This window comes from Phyllobates terribilis, unplaced genomic scaffold (genome assembly GCF_046119375.1).
Source record: "Phyllobates terribilis strain yellow unplaced genomic scaffold, ASM4611937v1 Scaffold_1__5_contigs__length_1240528914, whole genome shotgun sequence".
Lineage (NCBI taxonomy): Eukaryota > Metazoa > Chordata > Amphibia > Anura > Dendrobatidae > Phyllobates > Phyllobates terribilis.
In genome coordinates this window covers 568,812,263-568,836,751 of record NW_027362761.1, presented here as the reverse complement: position 1 = coordinate 568,836,751, position 24,489 = coordinate 568,812,263, and the positions used below count along the sequence as shown (strand labels likewise).

General features: G+C 42.6%; 1 protein-coding gene across 9 annotated transcripts in view; it reads right to left on the bottom strand.

Moving 5' to 3' along the window:
* Positions 1-24,489, bottom strand: part of WDR7 (WD repeat domain 7) — a 414,768-nt gene that overhangs the window by 64,228 nt on the left and 326,051 nt on the right. For all 9 annotated transcript variants that reach the window (XM_073680963.1, XM_073680990.1, XM_073680974.1 and 6 more), the window contains 3 exons: positions 18,126-18,275; positions 16,310-16,392; positions 13,792-13,891 (listed from right to left, as the gene is read on the bottom strand). In XM_073680963.1, coding sequence (XP_073537064.1) covers positions 13,792-13,891; positions 16,310-16,392; positions 18,126-18,275 — 333 coding nt within the window. The remainder of the gene's footprint in view (positions 1-13,791; positions 13,892-16,309; positions 16,393-18,125; positions 18,276-24,489) is intronic.

Sequence of the window (24,489 nt, the reverse complement as noted above, 5' to 3'; positions counted from 1 at the left end):
TTGTTATATTTTATTATGATAAAGTGTCGTGAATCAGTGCATGCAATTGCACATACAACAGGTGCAAAGGAACAGAAATATTATAGTACAAAGAAAAGGGTGGGAAACTATGCAACTACTAGGGACCAGAATAAAGAGAATAAATATTAAAATACTGATAATAGTTGTACCTCGCTCCACAAAGTGAAAATCGGTGCAGTCCAATAATGTCTCCGGACACCATGTATAGGGAACAGATCTATTATCATGAGAGAACCAGCAACTACGTAAACTTGTAATTCTCTTCCTCACAAAGTTTAGACACAACTGATGTCTATTTTGACAGAAACCAATTCAATATCCTGGACACAAGCAACACCTTTCCAATTCACTTGTGAAACATCAATTATTGTTATCAAACACAAGTCCATTACCAAGATGGAGTCGTCTTTTTTTTTTTTTTTCTGGAAAGCAGCCCTGTCCGTATATCAAGCTCTGCCACCGAGAGTGAGTGAAAGTCAGTGAAATAATCAATAATATTCAGCAAAATCTGCTCAACAAGTTGCCAGAGTACAAGTTCTTTTCACAGTGAGTCCAGAGAAAAAAAAACTAAAAACTATTTCAGTGTTAAAAATTGAAACTTGGAAATAAAGTCATTAATCTGGACCTCAACTCAAAACTGCCCTCTTCCCCAAAAACAAACTCATGCATGTCGTACGTTTGAGAATTACATTCAGTCTTAATCCATACTTTTTACAATGATGTCTTATCTATACCAGCCATGTGAAAAACTCTGTGTCCAGATACAAACTGAAGCAGCTCTTATTCCCCTATCACAGCAGAAAATCAGTCACAGCACAAAATCACTGTGATTTTCTGCTGTGATAAGGGGATAAGAGCTGCTTCAGTTTGTTATTATCAAGCAGAATTTATGAGATCAAAGGAATGAACCAAATACTTTTTCCTCTGAAGCAAAAAAAAAGTACAGTATGTATTCTCAATACCAGTCTTATGAACAGACTGTGTCCAGGCACTAAATGTAGCTGTCCTGTTCCCCCCTATCATAGCAGAAACTCACAGTACCGTTTACCATCAAGAACCAATTTATTAAATGAACCAATCTAAGATCTCTGAAGCCAAAAAAGAATGATCGATGCCAGCCTTATGAACAGTTCGGTATCCAGACACTACCTGATGCAGCCCTACCTCCATTTATCTCAGCGGAAAGTCACAGCCTGCATAGGCTAAATGGATCTATTTATACATGAACTAATTGATTCTACATCTGAGGTTTCAGAAGCTAAGAAAGTATTTGTTTTCTAAAGCCATTTGAAAAGTTCTGTGACCTGACACTAACAGAAGCAGCTCTGTCACCCTACCCCAGCAAGAAAGTCACAGTGCCATACATTATCAAGCTCGAATATCCAGTCAAATGAATGAACCAAATACTTTTCCTTCTGAAGTCCCTGAAGCCTAAAATGTATTGGTGTCACCCCAGGCCTGGATGCCACAAATATTAAAAGGCTGTGTCTGAGAGCAGGAGGGAGGTTCCCTGGTCAGGGACCATTAGCATGCCGCACCTCCTGTCCCAGGCCAGTAGGGGGAGCAGGCTGCCCCTATAAAAGCTGGAACTGAGGGCAGGGTTAGAGAGACCAGGACCCACTTCTGAAGCATCCAGAAGGGTTCCAAGAAGAGAGGGACAGGTCAGCTGCAGCTGAGGAGTCCGGGAGGCAGAGGAGGAACAGTAAGCCAGGAACAGAGGCGACGAGAGACGGTCCTGGCTGAGAGAGACTACACAACCGGACACTGGGGTCCGAGGCTGTCAGGGTTGCAAGCCCAGCAGCAGAGAACCAACCCGCGAGGGATTTCAGGTCCCTTGGCCTAAGAAGCCTGGAGGCTCCGCCACACAGAGGGACCAGTACAGCACGGAGAGGCAAAAGGTACCTAAGGCCCGAGTCGCAAGCCATACAGGCGAAGTACACGGCCAGCTCAGGGATGTGGGGTATTACATCACGAAAAGGGGGATAGTCAGAAAGAGCATAGAGAGAACGGTAGGCCTACACACTCACCCTGACCAGTGGGGCTCGCCCGAATGCCCTCAGACGCCCAGGCCCATTCCTACCCTGTACTCCTGTTGGGTCATTAGTAATACCAACAATAAAGACCCTGGACTGTTTGAAGCAGACTCTGAACCTTTACTATTGCGGCCTGCACCATCACCCCCAGCATCCTATTACACTGCCCTGAGGTTACACTCTTCCCGTGGGGAGTTATCCTATCCCTGTGCTGCACATCAACATCAGCCTCAGCGGTCTGCCTTGCAGCGGCGGTCATCCCTGACCGCAATCCACAGGTGGCGTAGTCGGACATTCAAAACCCTACAAATAGACTGCCACAGCATTTGGTCTGACCACCCTGAGCCACGGGATCAGGTTGCCACTACTACCCTCAACATTGCACAGAAGCCCGGTTCCGGGTGCCCCACGGCCCAGGGGGCGAGTCAGCTTTGCCATCTATGGCAGTAATGTGAACTGAAACAGCTTTATCCCCTATCACAGCAGAAAGTACCATTTTTATGACTTAGTCAGAAAGTACCATTTATCGTCAAGCATTAATGAGCAGAATTTATTCAGTCAACTACATGAACCAAATGCTTGTCCCACTGACTTGTCTGAAGCTAAATACCAATCTTGTGGATAGTTCTGTGTCCAGACACCAAATGTAGCCACGGTACCCCTAAAACATCAGAAACTCACATGAACTATATATTACCACGTAGCAATAAGCATAATTTATCTCATCAACTGAATGATCCAAATGCTTGTTATCAATACCAGCCATGTGAACAGTTCTGTGTCCAGACACCAACTGAATCCGCTCCATCTCCCTATCGCAGCAGAAAGTCACAGCACCATATATTATCAACCTCAAATAGCCAGAATATATCCAGTTAACTGAATGGACCGAATGCTTGACCATCTGAGATCTCAGAAGCTGATTAAGTGTATGAACAGTTCTGTAATCAGACAACCACTGAAGAAGCTCCATCCCCCTATCCCAGCAGAAAGTCACAGCACCGTCCCAAGCACTAATACTTAATCAATCAACTGCATAAACCTAATTCTGAAGCTAAGAAACCCTGAATGCCAATCATCAACTCTTCTATAGATAAAATTTATAACAAAACACTAAAAAAATACCACCATATCTTTTATTTTAAGGCAACACCTAACCAGAAATATGGCTGCCGTTACAGCTCTGACATGAACTGTCACCCTGCATTTTAGTCATATAGTATACACACCATGCAGATGCAGGGACTTTGCTAGAGATATCAATAGCTAGTACAGAAAGAATAGTATTTCTGAATCCCACAACCAGGCTTTGGATAATGGACATGACCGTCAGCAACAGCTGGAGCACTCTTCCCACTGATCTAATAGTGAGTTAAAAAAACAAAAAACAGAAGACTCCAGTGGTGAAACATTGCTATACAAAAGGCTAAACACTCCAAATCATTTATTAAACTCAAAAGATTCCAATAAATACACACAGTAAAAACAGTGTCTAAAACTCACTCCAAAGGTGTGTTTGTTGCACACTAGCCCAACCCAAGTTTCGCCTCCTTGGCTTCATCTGGCGTATGTCTCAACGGAGGAGGAGAAACTCGAGTTGGGCTAGTGTGCAACAAACACACCTTTGGAGTGAGTTTTAGACACTGTTTTTACTTAGCTTATTCACCTGAATCTTTTAAGTTTAATAAATGCTTTTGGACATTTTACCCTTTGGATAGCAGTGTTTCATCATTGTAGTCTTCATTTTTCGTTTTCTTCATTTCTAGATTAGCGTGCTCCAGTTATTGCCAAAGGTCCGACATTCGTGTGAGTTATCCATAGCCTGACTATGGGATTGAGAGAAAAAATTACCTCCATACTATTCCTTGACATCCCTAGCTAAGTCCCTATATCTGTGTGGTGTATATACTATACGACCATTTCATTCTAGATGTTGACCGGCGACGTTCTTTACACCTGCGTTGGCTATTTTATTGGTTTGTAACTGTTTTTTAAACTCTTTATGGTCACTTTTCTTTCTAGACTTGGCCAGTTTTGTCGGAATACGCAAGTAGATTAAAAGCGCTTGAGGATCTATGAAAACTAGGTGGCATTTAATAAGATCAAATGATCTTGAAACGAGCAGGTCAAGAGGGAAAAATGTGGACTTTTGATAGCGGTCCTAGGAGCCATGTGCATCTAAACGGCTTATTCGAGAAGCCGGGGAAAGAGCTGTTGACTGTAGAATATCCCATTCTTTTTATTTTGCAGAAGAAAGGAAGAGAAGCAATTGATAGAATTGAGGTAATGACGTGGAAATTTGTAAGATGCTGAAAAGAAAGATATTCACATTGTAGCACAGGAGTGGTGGAAGGAAGTTCTAGATTATGGCCTTCTGTGGGACTGGAGTTAACAAGTTATTGAGTTATTGATTGTGTATTACATCTCTGACAGCCTCAGAGAGGCCAGTAATACCATGATGAGGATGTAATGTGATGTGTTCGATAATGTTTGGACATTGTATTTCTTTTAAACAGTCCTTAAGAGAAAAGTCCCATTTTTTTTTTATGGCAAATGGGCTGGATCCAAAACACGTGAGCGAGCGACAGAGACCCCGAAAACAGATCTGGATGCACCGGAGAAAGCAAAGTCATTTTACTACAGGATGCCCCGGAGTTAGAAAAGGACAAGGATATTGATAAGGGTCCTGGAGAAACGCAAGCGAAGATTAGCAGTTAAAGGGGTCTTGCAGTTCATTAAAATTGATGTGCCTATCCTTAGGATAAGCTATCAATATTAGATCAGTGGGGGTCTTATTCCCAGCATCCCCACTGATCAGCTGTTTAAAGGGGTAATAGCGCTCTGGCAAGTGCGACATCCCCTTCAAAATACAGCTTTGTACTTTTAACCCCTTAAGGTTGCAGCAAATTTTTTTTTGTTTTTGCAAATTTTTTTTCCCCCATCTACATAAACCATATGACGGCTTGTTTTTTGCGCGATGAGTTGTACTTTTGAATGACCACATTAATTTTACTACATAATATACTTAAAAGCAGGAAAAAAAAAAAAGTGTGCTAAAATAGTGGTTTAAAAAAAATAAAAAATTACAATTTTGTCTTCGTTTTTTGGGTTTCGTCTTTACAGTGTTCATTGTGCGGTGAAAGTGGCAACATGATTCTCCAGGTCACTACGATTACGGAAATACCAAATTGTTATAGTTTTTTTTATTTTTTTTTTTAGTGGCTTATGAAAATTCTAAACTTTGTTGGAAACAAAAATTTTTTGTCTGTTCTTGAGACCCGTGGATTATTGCTTTTTTTTTCTGTTTATGGGCTGTTTTTTTTTGCGTCCTGAGCTGTAGTTTTTATTGGTACAATTTTGGACAACAGATGATGTTTGATTGTCTTTTTGCATTTTTTTGGGGGTAGGAAGGTTGGGGGGATGGGGCCGCCGCTCTCGCTGGAGCACTACAACCAATACAAACAGTTGATCAGCAATGGTGCCGAATGTCAGCTCCTCACAACCTAATATTCATGGCCTATCCTGAGCAGCTGTGAATCCAGCTCTGGCTTTAGGTAAAACACTTAAAATTAACCTGTCACCCTGGAAGAATGCTACTTACCTCAATATATGGGGTTACAAAGCTGCATTACTGCAACTGCGACTCCTGGGAAAAATGAACCTTCAGGAGCCGTTGGCTTTCAGTCATGACTTACTGTGAGCCTCAGATGTATGCACACCCCGGGTCTTAAGATTGACAGCCGACAGTGCAGAGCATCTCTGTAGAGTGAGCTGTCAATCAAAGTGCCAGGGTGTGCATAAATCTGCTGCTCACAGTATAGTGAGTGGCACTGTAAGCAGTGACTGTCGCTGCTTTGTGCACCACCCCCATGACTGAAAGCCGGCGGCTCCCGGGAGGAATGAAGTTCATTTTTCCCCCGGTAGCAGCACTTTCGGTAAATCGGCCCAGACAGCATTGCAATGCTATGAACATGCAGATTAACTATATATCTGCAGGTAAAGAGCATTTTCCGAGATGACAGGTTCCCTTTAATAGAAAGCAGCAGTGCAGTGTTTGTGTCTTTCTGCTCCTCCCTCCTCTGCCCTCCATAGACTTCCATAGGCAGTGGTAATTTGATCCCTCAGTGACCAAGATGGATTTTTTTTTTACTAATTTTTCTAAATGAATGATCAGTTCAGGAGGAGGAGCGGAAAGAAGTGGCTCATAAGCGGAGAAAGAAGCATATTTCTCTGCTAAGATAGATCGCAAAGTAACAAAAATAAACAATAAATGCTCGATAGTCCGATCTATTCTATAAAGCAAGGGTGTGAACACTAATGCACGCCATTTCGGACACTTCTATTTTGCAGTTACTCTGTAAAGGTTGGGCAACATAAAAGGCAAAAACTACTCCACTGAAAGGAATAAATGCACCCAAGTAAAATAATAAAAAAATAGATTAAAAAAAAAAAACTCTGAAGTGCGAGCAAACAATAAATGTATTCCAGAAAGTGATTCAGTCGTTTTCCGGCTATACAAGTTGACTTCCAGAGTAAAGGAGCAATAACATAGTATGTTTTATTATGAGTGTCATGGAGACGGTGTGAAAAATCAAGAGCCACAGGCAGTAAGCTGCAATGGGTCAATAATGCTCACAGAGACATTGTGTAGAGATAATCAACAACAAGGCCCTGGGTTCTCTATGCACTGCAAACAGCTGAAGGGCAAATCAATACAGCCATGGGAAGGACACTACCATGTTACGCTTCCCACAATATACTATTATGGCTGCAGGAAAACATCCAAAAAGGAAACAAAAAAAAAATACTACACTCTCCAATAAGCTGTATATCCACCAAAAACCTGCACGATAATGCCAAGCTGCTCCCCGCACCGCCCGTGCGTTACATCACCCCATCTGGGGTGCGACTTGCTCTCAACATGGGTTATAATCTTCTAATTCAATGCTAATGGAAAAAAAAAAAAAAATCGACATTAAAGGGTTTGTCCGAGCAAAGAAAACCATGATCGCTTTCTTTAAAAACAAAACCACGAATACAAACATCCTGTAGGTAGAGGTGGCGCTTGGTTTTGGAAGGAGGTTGCCAGGTTTTTAGAATCCTGGATAGCCGATTTATGCTGCTTTCACACTTTTGATATTTGCAATCCGAGACCTGCACCATGGATGTCTAGACCGGTCGCGAGACTCCTAACCCGAAGTCAACGGTTTCGTAGGCATATATGAGGCCGATGATCATTACGGCCCATGGACGCTTGAATTGGGATAAGATGAAATGCCAGACAGACTATAGGTAAAAAGGGGTCTATTTTTGGACAAAAAGCAGAAATTTTTCATAATCTTGGACAACTGTTTGCAACTAGTAGATTAATTAAAAAGCAATTAATGGTGATTTCATTCTTCCAATAATCACCGTCTGAGTACGGACTGGACGTGATGCTCCTGCCCCTATCTCAACAGCCTCATGTATGCCTATGTCAACGGAGACCCATATCCAGTCCAGACCTCATGTTTCCATGATGCTGATGAGTTTGGGTCATGAGACCCACGTCCAGCCCAGACATCTTGTATCTATGAGGCTTGAGTTTGGATCAGGAGAACAGTGTCCAGTCCAAACATCAGATTTCTATAAAGCTCTTGAGCTTGGGTCAGGAGACCCACATCTGGTCCAGACAACATGTGAATAAGGCTGTTGAATTCAGGTCAGGAGACTCACATTCGGTCCAGAAGACCCACACCTGGTCCAGACACCATGTGTCTATGAGGCTTGAAGAGTTTGAGTCAGGAGACCCATGTTGGATCCAGACATCATATGCCTACGAGTCTGTTGAGTTCGGGTCAGAAGACCCTCATCCGGTCCAGACATCATATATCTGTGAGGCTTTTGAGTTAAAGTCAGAAGACCTGTGTCCTGTCTGTACATCATATGTCTATGAGGCTGCTGAGTTCAGGTCAGGAGACCCACATCTGGGCCAGACATTCTATGTCTATGAGGTTGCTGAATTTGGGTTAAGAGATCCACGTCCGGTTCAGACGGACATCATGTGTCTACGAAGCTTGAAGAGTTGGGTCAAGAGGCCCGCGTCTGGGCTAGACATCACATGCATATGAAGCTGTTGACTTTGGGTCAGGCAAGCCATGTCCAGTCCAGACAACATATGTCTATGAAGCTAATGATTTCAGGTCAGGAGATCCTGACCCGAGGCCCCTGCTTGAACAGTAAATATCGGAAGTGTGAAACCAGCTTTAATAAGGGGGGCCAGGAGTAGGAAAATGGGCCTATTTTTTTCAAAAACAGCACCCCTATTGTCTATTGGCTGTGACACAGGGCCGCGACAGACCCTATGCACTAAACATCATGCTGCGACTTGTGTTACAGCAGAAGTCTCTGTGGAGGCGCGTCATCACATGTATGAGGGGCTCCTAATGATAAGTTACAGGTTTATTTGGGTTTGTCGGGTTTTTTTTACCACTCTTTTGACCTCTGTTGGGTAAATAGAGCCCCATTAATACCTATAATGTAGATGTAGGGAGCTTTTTCTGGTGTATGTGGCTCAAATGTAACGTGCACCGTACCGGAAATTGTGCAAAATCTTGCAAAATTTACAAGTTAGATGCAAGAAGATTGGGGTCAACTGATTTAAAAGAGGATACGGCACATTGGGACATGATATGTCCAACCATTTATAAGAGACGGAAGAATAATCCGACAGGGTGACGAAATCAGAAGTGACAACGAATGTGCGCGGCTCCATCCATTCAACGCTACAATGTTTATTTGGTCTTCGCTTGGTGTAAAGGGGTCAGATAACCTCTGTTCTGCTCCCGGAAGGGTAAACTGGGCAAACGGCAGCATAAAAAAAGTGAGTAAATAGTAGGGGTAAGGTCAAATTTATTGATTTCCTGCGTATAAATAACCCAAAAAAACACAACATAAAAACCCCCAAAATCTAAAAGTCCTATAGATCATCCTAATCTATATAGAGTGCACAGTGTGCGACTGGGTAAGGGGGAAGTAGACAGTCCGAAATAATCTCTAAATACACTCGTTTTGTCTTGCAGGGGTAAAAAAAAAATAAAATAAAAAATCACACGTTGCAAACCTCTGAATCAATAGCCGCCCTCCAGACTGTGCATCTCCATATTGGCGGAGCGTGCCCCATATTTACAGAGATGTTTCTGAAGTGGTTAGCGGAGGTCAGAGGTGCGGATAAAAAGCCGAGTTAAGTGCTGACTGCCACACACAAGCCTGGATGAATCTGCAATGGAAATCTCCCCCCTGGCTTTGTTTGCCCTTGCTGAGGCAGACGCCGGCCGCACGGCTGGATCTTATCTCGGTCCGCTCCCTGCAATCCCTTTAGAAATGCACCGCCGCGCCAGGGGTTTGTTTCTTTTTTTTTTTTATTAACCGAAACATTCTGGAGTTTTTATTCGTAATTTTATTGCATTTCTTCTCAACGGGGACAATCTAATTTTCCGATATTGATCGCTGGGGATTTTATCAGATTTAAGCAAAATAACATTTTCATTCAAAGGGTAAAAAAAATAAAAAATAAAAAAAATAAATAAAAAAATTGCACCTGTATAAGGTCATTTCTAGAAGTGGAAAAACGTACAGTGCGATAAATGGGATTGCTGGGAACCAGCGCATTGTGGATCGTACTGGAAATGCATCTGGCCAGACGGGGAAACAAAAGGGAAAAGGTCACAGACAGATTTCTTGTGGAGCCTTTAACCACTTAAAGGGAACCGGTCATGTTGAAAATGGCATCTGACCTGCGGGTGGGAGGCCATAGGGCAGCTGATCAGACTAATACACACGTTTTGGAGAAAGGTTTTAGTAAAACTTGTATTTTATTCACTGAAATCCCTGGTGTTTGCATGCAGAGGAGTCCAGTGGGCGGTCCTATTTAGTGATTGACAGTCTTCCCTATGTGCACAGCTGTCAATCACTGAGCAGGACCGCCAACTGGACTGAGCGTCGCCTTCTCTACACCATGCTTTACACAGATCCACAAAGCTGACAGGTTCCCTTTAAGGGCAAGAGTACTTTTTGCTTTAATGGATGCATTACCCTTAGTGATTCACACCCTGGAAGTAAAAGGACTGTCCCACAGGATAGACGATAAGTGTGCGATCGCAAAACCACAACTAGTTCAAAACCAAAACAATAACGTTTTTCAACCCTGTGCGTGAAAATACCCTTACAGCGCTTTTTTTTAATTTTTTTTTTAGACTTTCTACATAATTTCTTTCATCTCGCTATAAATGGCGTTCCTAGCGGAGGATAAGAGACGATCGGTGTGCGCGTGATGAACAGATGAAACTACGAACAGAACGGTCATTGTGCTACGGAATCTTGCTGACAACAAACAGAGAATTCCGAAAGGCTGTGACCAGGGATGTAAAACCATGCCGCACACACTAGGACGGTGGATTACGCCATGGTCTTCCAAGACGTATCCTTTCCAGATTAGAAAACTCTCGGCACATGATATCAGACGCCGATATAGACTTGTATATGTAGAGACTTTGCCGACAGCTGCAGAATCATTTCTCATCCTCGCGGTATTATCACGGCCCGGGGATCAGACAATCACTGCATGCCATGGCTTAGTGAGCACAATACACAAACATCTATAGGGTCATCTGCAGTACGGACAGGGTGCACAGTCAGCACCGACGCAGCACTGACCGCAGCTAATAGTCTATTCTGTCAGATGAGAAATCCAGCGCATGAGCACACATCACACTGAGACGGCAGAGGAGCGTACACTTACTCACGTGCTCATGGACACTGCTCAGGACCCTCTACTAAGCAGCGGCTAAGAGCGGCACCTGGAGGACTTAGTTATTGCATTTCAAAAGGTGACGCGTAATACCACAGTTCTCCAGCAGTGGCCGCTGTGGGAAAACAGTGAGGCTGACTGCAGCTGCCTTGGGACGGCCCCTTTTAAAGGTAGTGTATTACCTAAACTTTTTTTTTGTAATCATTTGAACAGTAAAACAAAACTTTTTTAGAACAAGTTTTTTTTTTTCTGACTGCAACTATTTTCTATTCTTTTTTTTCTTTATATAATTAAGGAAGCTGCCATTTTGCCTGAGCTTCTGTTAAAAGCACTTAGTGATATGCTTCACATCAATCAGGGCCTACATCATCATATAGTCTGGAGAAGTTTCTTGACTTCTATGAGAGACTGTTGTAAGAATGCTCTGTGTCCACGGAGGAGGTGATTGGTGATATAAACTATTGTGACAGGGACTGTCCCACTAGACTGGCGCCAAGAAAATGTGGTACCAATATTCAAAAAGGGGTCTAAAAGTGACCCTGGGAACTATAGACCAGTCAGCTTAACGTCTGTTGTGGGTAAATTGTTTGAAGGATTTCTTAGAGATGCTATTGTAGAATATCTTAATGATAATAACTGTCTAACTCCATATCAACATGGATTCATGAGGGATCGCTCCTGCCAAACAAACCTGATGGCCTTCTACGAGGAGGTGAGCTCACAGCTGGACCGGGGAGAGTCAGTGGATGTTGTAGACCTTGACTTCTCCAAAGCGTTTGATACCGTGCCACACAAAAGGTTGGTATATAAAATGAGAATGCTTGGTCTGGGGGATAATGTGTGCAAGTGGGTAAATAGCTGGCTGAGTGATAGAAAGCAGAGGGTGGTTATCAATGGAGTAAGCTCAGGGGGTGTCAGGGTTACTAGCGGGGGGCCTCAAGGGTCTGTCTTGGGCACTATATTATTTAATATATTTATTAATGATCTAGTGGAAGGGTTGCATAGTAAAATAGCAATATTTGCAGATGATACTAAACTTTGTAAAGTAGTTAATACAGATGAGGATAGGGCACAGCTACAGGAGGATTTAGATAAATTGGGGAGTTGGGCCAAAAAATGGCAAATGAGGTTCAATGCCGATAAATGTAAGGTCATGCACATGGGAAAGAAAAACAGCAGTCACCCATACATATTAAATGGGAAACCGTTGGGGAAATCTGACATGGAGAAGGACCTGGGCGTCTTGGTTAACAGCAAATTAAATTGGAGTGCCCAGTGTCAGGCAGCAGCTGCGAAGGCAAATAGAGTCATGGCAAGCATCAGAAGAGGAATAGGGGCATATGATGAGAACATTGTTCTTCCTCTGTATAAAGCGCTGGTAAGGCCGCACTTAGAATATTGTGCACAGTTCTGGGCTCCGGTGCTCAGGAAAGACATATTGGAGCTAGAGAGGGTACAAAGGAGGGCGACTAAGGTAATAAAGGGAATGGAGGGACTAGAATACCCAGAGAGGTTGTCAAAATTAGGCCTATTTACGTTGGAAAAGAGAAGGCTTAGGGGAGACCTCATAAACATGTATAAATACATCAGGGGGCAGTACAGAGATCTCTCCCATGACCTGTTTATACCAAGGATGGTGACAAAGACGAGGGGGCACACTATGCGTCTGGAGGAAAGGAGGTTCCTGCACCAGCATAGAAGGGGATTCTTTACGGTCAGAGCCGTGAGACTCTGGAACTCTCTGGGAGAGGAAGTGGTGATGTCCAACTCACTTAACGAGTTCAAGAGAGGCCTGGACGCCTTTCTGGAGAACAATAAAATTACATCTTATGCTTAGTGATAGTTAGTTAATCCAGGGATTTAATCTGACTGCCAGATTGGTGTCGGGAAGTGAATTTTTCCTCAATGATGTAAATTGGCCTATACCACATGGTATAGGAATAGCGGAATAGCTGCAGTGCACAAGAAATAGGCTGAACTGGATGGACGCTTGTCTTTTTTCGGCCTTATAAACTATGTGACTGTATATAGAGGTATTATCAGTCATTGTACAGGAGGTGGAGGTGAGCTGTGACATCACCTATTGTGAATGGTGGATCCTGTGTTATCTACTGTATATAGAGGTGTTATCAGTCATTGTACAGGAGGAAGAGGTGAGCTGTGACATCACCTATTGTGAATGGTGGATCCTGTGTTATCTACTGTATATAGAGGTGTTATCAGTCATTATATAGGAGGGGGAGGTGAGCTGTGACATCACCTATTGTGAATGGTGGATCCTGTGCTAGCTAATGCATATAGAGGTATTATCAGTCATCGTATAGGAGGGGGAGGTGAGCTGTGATATCACCTATTGTGAATGGTGGATCCAGTGTTATCTACTGTATATAGAGGTGTTATCAGCCATTGTACATGAGGGGGAGGTGAGCTGTGACATCACCTATTGTGAATGGTGGATCCTGTTATCTACTGTATATAGAGGTGTTGAAGAAATGAAAGCTGAACTGTGATTTGTTGCTACAAGAACATTTTTCATTTAGACACATAACTGAGGCCTATTTGTATTTTTCTATTTCTCCATCTTCTTGATCTCTGGTTGGTTCCTAGGCTGGAGACACCTGGTTGCTGGATATTTCGGCACATTGCATTGATTGTTCTGCAGCCGCTCTCCATATTTCATTACATTAAAATGTATCCAGTTCAAAGATCCAGAAGCGACACAATCTGATGACAGCAATACAAAGTGCACATTTCGCAAAGCAGCCGAGCGCTTTAATTTATTATCCGCCGGCGTCTGACCTGCCCTCTGGTCTCCTGATAACAGAGAGCAACGGCCGTTTACTCTCTTCATTAAAATATTGATCTTTATCGCATTAGACGAAATATTACAGCAAGAAAACAAGCAAAGTGCTGCAAAATGTGCACAAAACGAGGGAGGCTCCGTCTTACCTGGCACTTTCCAGTCCGTATGTCGTACAGGGCGACGGAGCCGAGCCGCGCTCCCACCGCGATTCTGTGGCTGCGCTCACAGTAACTGACCATGTAGAATCTAGAAGAGCAGGAAACACAAAAGAGAAGGGGGTCTCATCAGAAAAAGGGGCAGAAAGGGGGCCCCCAGTGTTGGAGATACAGCGGCTTGTGAAAGTATTCACCCCCATTGGCTTTTTACCTATTTTATTACATTACAACCTGTGCTTAAATATTTTTGTAATCAGATTTGTGTGTGATCCATCAGCATTAAATAGTCTAAATTAGTGAAGTGAGAAAAATATAGGCAAAAATTACATTTATGGGATCAAACAACTAAAAATTGGCATGTGCATATGTATTCACCCCTTTTACTATGAAGCAATTACCTTCATAAGTCCCATGCTTAGTGACAGGACGTCCACCTGTGCCCAATCTAAGTGTCACATGCCTGTCAGTATATACACTTTACCTTTCCTGAAAGGCCACAGAGGATGTAACACCATTAAGCAAGAGGCACCACTAACCAAACAACACCATGAAGACCAGGGAGAACTCCAAACACCACCATGAAGACCAAGGAGATCTCCAAACAACACCATGAAGACCAATGAGATCTCCAAACAACACCATGAAGACCAAGGAGATCTCCAAAGACCACCATGAAGACCAAGGAGATCTCCAAAGATCACCATGAAGACCAAGGAGATCTCCAAAGACCACCATGAAGACCAAGGAGATCTCCAAAGACCACCATGAAGACCAAGGAGATCTCCAAAGACCACCATGAAGACCAAGGAGATCTCCAAACAACACCATGAAGACCAAGGAGATCTCCAAAGACCACCATGAAGACCAAGGAGATCTTCAAACACCACCATGAAGAACAAGGAGATCTCCAAACACCATGAAGACCAAGGAGATCTCCAAACAACATCATGAAGACCAAGGAGATCTCCAAACAAGTCAGGGACAAAGTTGTTGAGAAGTATAAGTCAGGGTTGGGTTATAAAAATAATATCCCTATCTCTGATGATCCCCCGGAGCACCATCAAATCCATTATCATCAAATGGAAAGAACATGGTACCACAACAAACCTCCCAAGAGAGGGCGCACACCAAAACTCTCAGCCCGGGCAAGGAGGGCATTAATCAGAGAGGCAGCACAGAGACCAAACGTAACACTGGAGGAGCTGCAGAGTTCCCAAGCAGAGGCTGGAATATCTGTCCATACGACCACAATAAGCCGTACACTCCATAGAGGTGGCCTTTATGGAAGAGTGGGCAGAAAAAGCCTTTACTTACACACAATTGTAAGGCTCATTTTGAGTTTGTCAAAAGACATGTGAGAGACTCCCCAAATGTATGGAGGAAGGTGCTGTGGTCAGATGAGACCAAAATTAAACTTTTTGGCCACCAAGGTAAACGCTATGTCTGGTGCCAAACTAACACAGCTCATCACGCTAAGAACACCATCCCTACAGTGAAACATGGTGGTGGCAGCATCATGCTGTGGGGATGTTTTGCGGCAGCAAGGACAGGAAAAATGGTCCGAGTCGAGGGAAAGATGGATGGTGCGAAATACAGGGATATTTTTGAGCAAAACCTGTTTCAGTCTGTCAGTGATTTGAGACTGGAACAGAGGTTCACCTTCCAACAAAACAATGACCCAAAGCATATAGGTAGATAACTAAATAGATAAATGAATAGGCAGATATGAGATAGATAGATAAATTCTATATTAGAGAGATCATTCTGCAAACCGATATCTAACCCCAAATCACAGCTCCTGGCTGAGCGTCCATGTTTTTTCCATGCAGGGATAATAGAGATAAGTGACTGACAGTCCCATCTACCAACGCTGATCTCAGGGGACGGCCCCATAGACATTGGACTGTCATAGAAATCTCATCGAAGGCCAGCTGATGATCTTCCTCCTATCCAGAGCGTCTGGTAATCGAGAGACAATGCTGGATTACAGGTAAGTAGATGTGAACCCCTCACAAATGGAGAGCCGCGGTCTTGGCACTTGGCTGCTGTCCCGTCGGCAATCCCATCCGGTCATTCGCTTACCGTGGACTCATTACAGCGGGTTTATTAGGGAGCGGGACAGCAAATAACTCACGTTTTACAAGTGGCGTTTCATCACTCAGCCCCGGTTACACTGCAGGTAATTAAGATGCAAGGTAATAAAAGCTCCGTTTCCAATTATCTCCGACAAAAGAGGATTCTGATGAAGAAGCGCTTCTGCTCGTGGACATTTCCGTCGCTTTAGATCTGTCTCCATTTATCTAAATCTGGAAACCACGGGCCGGGAACGCTTCCCTTATCAGACACATCTGCAGTCGTATTAATCCTGGAAAAACCCATTTTTAAAAGTTCTTGCAAACTCCGCTATCATACAAACAGAGCTCTACTACATCTCCTGCAAGCTGACAGCACCCCCAGATCTGCTACGCTGTGCACCGATGAAAAAGCCGCTGCGAAATTAGAAACATACCGACATATGGAAGGAAAGCACTCCTGCAGCCCCTTCTTCTTCAGTAGCGATCCCTCCAGGCAGTACATGATAATGTCCATAACCTTTAATAAAAAGCATATAAACATTGATAAGAAACCAGGTGTAGAAAGTTCATTTTCATGTCTTTTTATCAGATACAGATGTAGCAGAGCTGAATTTGTAATTCTGCATGATTTACTCTTCATAACATAAGTTGTTAGGATTACCTGCTGAGCTGCCAATTCACTAACAAATCTGTGCACAATCAGAATAATGGCAATATTTATGGAGTATATTTTTCTTTTTAATTATCTATCACACTTTACAAAGTTGTTAATCTTCATAATATGCTCCATTACCAAATTTTACTCCCTTCTCTCCCAAACACCATGCTGAAACTGTTGATTTAACTGCCTATTCATGCTCTTTTAGAAGTTGCTTTGAACTGCTGCTCTAGCAAAAATCCATACTTAGACACTATTTACAAACAAACTACCTGTGTGAGCTTCTCTGCTCCTTTCCCCCATGCTCAGAGGTGTACATTGAAAACATGGGGCCCCATAGTAGATGTCCTATTTGGGCCCTCCCCACCTTCAAAAAAAATAATCCAAAAACTAATAATCTTTTGTGGGGTCACCGAAGAGCACACTTCACAAATTTGCAGTCCTACAAAGTAATTTTGCTCCTACTGAAGCCCCTTTGTGTTCCCATGCACTAAAATACCCTTTACCCTGTTCCATCATTGCATTCAACTATCTGAATCCAAGAGGCAGATACAGCTGAAAGTGTGATGCAGCAGCCCCCCCCCTCCGATTCACAAGCCCCAGAGTGGCAGCGTGGTCCACCACTATTATTGGTACACTACTGCCCATGATCACACTTGAGTGTTTGTAAATAGTGTTTGAATACGGATTCTTGCTAGAGTAGCAGTTCAAAGCAGCATCTAAAAGAGCTTAAAAGTATGCAGTTAAAAAGCACTTTCCGCATGGTGTTTAAAACATTAGGAAGTAAAATAAGGCAATGCATCATATTACAAAGATTCATAACTTTGCAATGCCTGGAGGATAATTTTATACAGCACAATAGAAAATTTTAGTTACTCTTTAAGGAGGACCAGTTACCAGATCAAAAGTGGCCAGTTTTGGTTATCATTTTATTGCCACTGCTCCCCTGAGTATTCTGTTTTTTAAATTTTTTAAATCCGCCATACGGTTTCAGAGATATGGTGTTTTTTTACTTTGAGATCATTTTTACAAGGAGGCGTGGCTCAGTGCTCCCTGGGGGCGTGTCTTTAGGCTGCTTTGCATAATTACCCTGCGAGCTTATAAAAATAAGCCCTAAATAAAAAGGCCCATATCTCTGGAACCGTATGGCGGATTTTAAAAATTCAAAAAACGGAAAACTCAGGGGAGCATAGAGAATCAGATAAGAGAAAAAAACTGGTCACTTTTGACCTGGTGACACGCCGCCTTTAAATCCCCCTTCACAGTAAAATTTAAGTCTCTCTTCTAATCTACTCAAAAAATCTCCAAAAAACTCACACTTTGGGACTTCTATGCTTAAGCCTCAATTCTTTCAAGACCAAGCTGGACTGTTGGGTAGGGGATATGCTAGACAAAAGGTTCAGATGTCGCCATTTCTGGATAACATCTCATATTTGATCCCCTGCTCAGTTTGCTAGAGTGTAAGAACACGATTAGGACAGGCGCAAGTAATCACATTATAAGAATGCCTATGTTTATAAACAAAGAGATTGTATCAATAGGAATGTACCTTTGCATATATTTGTATAGAGAACCTGGCATATAAGTCATACCTCCACCAAGAGATCAACCACATCGGAGGGCATCTTCTCGACAAGTATTTCAATAACTCTCAGTATTTCTCCTTTCGCTCGGGCAAGAGCAGTAGTGTGTATATTCTGCTGAGACTGAGTATTGGCAGCCATGGCGGTATGTCTGTGTACCTGGAAAAACAAAATCAGAATCATTTTTTAGTATGGAAATACAAAAATTAAACGGTTGTTTAGATTGGGATGCCTTTAGGTTGACAGATGATGGGTCCTATCTTTGGAGAATCTGCTCTGTCCTGAATTATAGTCCATTAGTATGAATAGGCGTGGTGTAATGCTTCATGTACCCTATAGAGGCGCTGCAGGGATACTTAAAACTCAGGTTTCTCTACAGATCACAGCTCATCACTGGAGGTCCTGGCACTTTGTAATAATGTACTGTCAAGGGACCTTTCTAACAAGTAGTGACTGACCGAAAAATTGTTTGCAAGTGGTTTCCAAACCCCGGCTTTTTCCCAGTCTATTTAGATAGTAACATCGTTTTTAAGGTTGAAGGAAGACTTAAGTCCATCTAGTTCAACCCATAGCCTAACATGTTGATCCAGAGGAAGGCAAAAAAACCCCATGTGGCAAACACTAAGCTCCACATTGGGGAAAAAAATTCCTTCCTGACTTCATACGACAATCAGACTAGTTCCCTGGATCAACGCCCTATCAAGGAATCTACTATATATAACCTTTAATATTATACTTTTCAAGAAAGGCATCCAGGCCCTTCTTAAATTTTAGTAGTGAATCACTTATTACAACATCATGCGGCAGAGAGTTCCATAGTCTCACTGCTCTTACAGTAAAGAATCCCCGTCTGTGATTATGATTAAACTTCTTTCCTCCAGACGTAGAAGATGCCCCCTTGTCCCCGTCTCAGGCCTCAGAGTAAAAAGATCAGTAGAAAGGTCTTTGTACTGTCCCCTCATATAGTTGTACATAGTAATAAGATCACCCCTAAGCCTTCGTTTTTCCAAAGTAAATAATCCCAAGTGTAATAACCTGTCTTGGTATTGCAGACCCCCCAGTCCTCTAATAACCTTGGTCGCTCTTCTCTGCACCCGCTCTAATTCAGCTATGTCTTTCTTGCCTGACTTCAGCTGCACGGATATCAGAAAATTGGGAGTACAGATGATGGCAGTGATGGGTCAGTTCAGCACCTGTGTCTCTCCAAGGAGGAGAACGATGCAGACCCATCACTGCCATCATCTGTACTCCAAATGAGTACCGTCTGATATGCAGCTGAAGGCAGGCAAACAGACTGTGGAAAAGCCGGGGTTTGGAAGCCACTTGCATGCAGTCTTTTTTTTTTTTTTTTTTACAAGAATGATGACAAATCCCATAATAAAGTGATTTGCAAACTTTCATGCTGGACAAAATTATTAAAAAATAAGGTTTAGTTAATATTTAAAAGGGGCATTTTACTGCATGGCCTCATTGTTCTGATACACGCTGGTTACAATGGAGCTTCCTTTGGCCACTGTCCCCTTTCTTAATAGCCTGCCATCTCATATTATTTGTAACACTCAGACTCACTGCTTGAATAGAGGCTACTATAATCACAGGACCTGAATAACTTGGAGGTTCCCTCTACGACCAAATAAACTATTATTAGCACTTCCTAGTTTGGGTATTCAAGATATGTTAGCTCTCTTTCCATTTATTTGCCCCTGCAACTAACATTGGCAAGGAGAAAGTAAAGGGGTAATGTACTTTTGTACATGCTTACTGTCACGCAGTGCTTTGGGACTGTAGGCGCTAACCAGGTCCCTAGAACAAGGGGCGCCCTTAGTCTATCCCTGTCCCCTGGATTACTCATGAAGGTGGAGACGCCGGGTTCACGTGCCTTGCTATGCTCGAATAATAACCCTTATCTGTCCCCTCCCCCACCCAGGGAGGCGGGAAGCTGAAGTGTATAGGATAACACTAAACAGACAAACAATGGAAGATGGACCGGGATAAAAGACAAAAACTATCATAAAAAATACACTCACCAAGCACAGGGGAGTTAAAGGAAGGAGAAACCAAATAGAGGATGAGGATGTGCACACAAACAAATCTCCAACCACAAACTACACCTCCGACTCCTAACCAGGCACTAAGAACTAACACTGGCAATACCTAGGTGCCAGACGCTAGCATATATAGCAGAGGGGAGCGGCCAACACTGAACAGCTGAGACAATCCAGATAGGAAAGCTCCAGGAGCTTCAACTGAACAGATTAACCCTTGCACTGTTAGCAAGGAAAAAACCTGCACTGTTTAATAAGATGGTGAAGTACTTCTAAACAGTACAGGAGTTTGTGAAACCAGACGCCTCGATCTTCCGGCCCCTCTCTGTTGCGGTATCCCCGTGATACTTATCGAACAAAGGTGCTAATAACAGAAAACAGCCTCCCATTTATCACTGATGTCGACTGAAAAGAAAGTCAATTAAGAACTTTTGGAAGTGGAGGGGAGACTCATCAAGACACAGGACCCGATTCATGAAAGATTTTACATAAGTACTCTGCCATACAAAACGTTGAAAAGTCACAAATTTTGGCGCAACTCGCAGCCGAGCTAAAATTATGCAACTTTTTGGGCGTTTTCACGCCACTGTCATCCAGCCCTAAGTAAACTGATCTGGGAGCGTGACGAGCAATGGCAATCGCTACGTCACAAATCTTATTCCAGCAGGGGCACACACATATCTGTAAGTCATTCGTCAGGCGCTCGCCTCTTCATGAATCAGGAGAGTCTGACTCCAGCACAACTCCTCATCAAGACCAGTGTGCACAATGTCGGTACTTGATGCATCATAGTATTGATGAGCTTTTCCTCCTTTATATTTGAAAACTTCTAATTTCTTTCCATATAAAGAAGCAACACGGTAATATATGTAAAGAGTTAATGATGAAAAATATCAGAAATATACAAAAAACGTACTGGAGAAGTGCAGAAAGACAGCGGGAACTACCCAGGAAGGAATTAGAGAGGAAGCAAGTTATGCCATTTTAGCATACTCATCTAGGGAGCTGCCATGTTTATGGTTGATTGCTAGGATTTATGGCTGTACATCATGTATAAAACCCATTAATCATTCAGGATAATCAGCAGCAGTACAGACATAAGGGCCTCAATATATATGCCATATGGTTACACTGTCTCTCATACAGTCATGGTCGAAAGTTTTGGCCACCTTGAAATTGTTACAGAAAAGCAAGTATTTCTCCTAGACAATTATTGAAATTACCCATGGTTTGTTATACACATGTTTATTTCCTTTGTGTGTATTGGAACAACACAAAAAAACAGAGAAAAAAAAAAGGCAATTTGGACATAATTTCACACTATATTCCAAAAATGGGTCGGACAAAATTGTTGGCAACGTGCCAAATGTGGGTAAACAACTTTGTTTCAAGCATGTGATGCTCGTTTCAACTCACCTGTGGCAAGTAACAGGTGTGGGCAATATGAAAATCACACCTGAAACCAGACAAAAAAAGGGGAGAAGTTGACTCAATCTTTGCACTGTGTGTCTGTGTGTGCCACACTAAGAATGGAGAACAGAAAGAGGAGAAGAGAACTGTCTGAGGACTTGAGAAGCAAAACTGTTCGACAATCTCAAAGTTACAAGTCCATCTCCAGAGATCTTGATGTTCCTTTGTCCACGGTATGCAACATAATCAAGACGTTTACAACCCATGGCACTGTAGCTAATCTCCCTGGATGTGGACGGCAGAGAAAAATTTCTGAAAGGTTGAAATGAAAGATAGTCCGGATGGTGGATAAGCAGTCCCACTCTGAAATCTGAAGATTACCAAAGGATTTTGCGTCACAATGTAGTGTCAGAAAGCTGGGTTTGCGTCCTAGGTCATGGGTCTTCCAGCAGGACAATGACCCCAAAACATCCTTTAAGAAGGATCCGGAAATGGATGGAAACAAAGTGCTGGAGAGTTCTGAAGTGGCAGCAATGAGTCCGGATCTAAATCCCATTGATCACCTGTGGAGAGATCTTACAATTGCTGTTGGGAGAAGACGCCTTCACATATGAGAGACCTGGAGCAGTTTGCAAAAGAAGAGTCATCAAAAATTCCAGCTGAGAGGTGTAAGAAGCTGGTTGATGGTTACAGGAAGCGACTGATTACAATTATTTATTCCAAAGAGAGTGCAGCCAAATATTAAGTTGAGGGTGTCAACAATTTTGTCCGGCCCATTTTTGGGTTTTGTGCGAAATTATGTCCAATTTGCCTATTTTTTCAGTTTTTTTTTGTGTTGTTCCAATACACACAAAGGAAATAAACATTTAAATAACAAAACAAGTAATTGCAATATTTTTATGGGAGAAATACTTCACTTTCTGGAACAATTTCAAGGGTGCCAACACTTTCGGCCATGGCTATATATTACACACATAAATTCAGATAGCACTATGTATTTTTTTCTGCAGGATGTCCTGTATTGAGTATGTTTTTAACCCCTTCCCGATATATACGATGTATATAGCTGGCACCGGCCTCTAACTGCACAGATCAGAGCTAGCTTAGATTGCTGCAGTTCAACCACTTAGATACCACGGCATCTAAGTGGTTGGACACAGGGGGTCCTTTTGTCACGCCACCAACCTCCTGCGGGGCGCCCAAAGGTTGTCATGGCAACAGGGGACCTACTGAACGCCCCGGTGTCTGCCACCTTTAAACTCATACGGTCTCCATAGGAGATTGCACAAACGTACAATATTAGGTGATACGAAAGTATTACAGAGTATTTTACTTGCAATCTAACAGGTTCAAATAGGAAATGTAAAAAAAAATGTACATTTTTTTAATGCACAAAAAAAGGACTTGTGTATATTATATTTATATTTATTATTATTATTTACCGGCCTTCGGCTTTAGCTCAAGCCATGGAGACTTAAAAGTTGAACGCAGTTATCTTGATAGTATCAAGCCATTAGGTTGCTCGTTTTCCACTTCGCCTTGTTCCTTTTACTCTTCCAACCATGATGTCTTTCTCCGTTGACTGCTAGCTTCGTATGAGGTGTCCAAAGTAGGCAAGTTGTACCTTGGTGATCCTTTCAAGTGACATGTCTGGCTTGATTTGTTCCAAAATTGATTTGTGTGTTCTTGCTATCCACAGCATTGATAACATCCTTCTCCAGCACCACATTTCGAAAGCATCAATTCTTTTTCTGTCATTATAGTTCACATTTTGCATTCGTTTATTACTACAAAAAAGACCAGACTATGTACGAGCCGTGTCTTCGTCGCCAGTGAAATGTTCCGCGAATTGAAGACCTTGACCAGTGACTTCACTGTGGATTTGCCCATAGCTATTGTCTTATTGACTTCCAGTGTCATCACTGGATCTGGAGTTATCATCGATCTGAGTAGGTTGAAGTCCTTTACAACTTCCAGTTTGTCGCCGTCCATCTCAAATGTGTCTCGGTTGTACCTGGCAGTAATTATTATCTTTGTCTTCTTTGTATTGAGTAGAAGTCCGATGTTTGAGCTTTCCACTTGTTGCTATCAATGTTGTATCAGCGTATTTAAGATTGCTGCTGCTTCGTCCAGCAATTTTGATTCCTTCTTTTTCGGCAAGTCCAACCTTCTTGAAAATAGCTTTTGCACATTAATTGAAGAGAAATGATGATAAGATGCAGCCTTGTCTGAAGCCTTGATCTACTTTGAGCTATTACGTGGCACTGTGTTCCATTTGGACTGTTGCTTCTTGGTCGATGTTCAGGTCCCTGAAGAGGCTGATCAGGTGGTTCGGCACACCCATATCCTTCATGGTATTACAACGTTTCTGGTGATCAACACATTCGAAGGCTTTGCTGTAGTCGATTAAGCAAAAATAGATCTCCATGTTTTCTTTGGCCTTTTCCATTATCCATCTAATGTTAACAATCACATCTCTTGTTCCTCTGCCTTTTCTGAACCCTGCTTGTTCCTCTGGCAGCTCTTTGTCAAAGTAAGGTTGTAGCAGTCTTTGTAGGATCTTCAGTAGTATTTTGCTGGCATGAGGTTAGAGGGCAATAGTCAGATAGTTTCCACAGTGGGGAGCATCTCCCTTCTTCAGAATAAGAATAAACAACAATCTTCTCCAGTCCTTCGGCCATTTACCAGTTCTCCATATCTGTTGATACAGGCATGTGATGACATCAGCTGCTGCTTCAGAAGACTTTATTAGCTCTATTGGAATATTGTCACATCCAGGTGCTTTGACTTTTGATAGAAGCTCTATTGCAGTAACGACTTTGTCTTTCAGGGTGTTTGGTTCTCTATCATTTCCAGTCTCAGTTTCTTCCCATATCAATTTGTCGTTCTTGTAGAGGTGGCTCCATGCACACTTTACA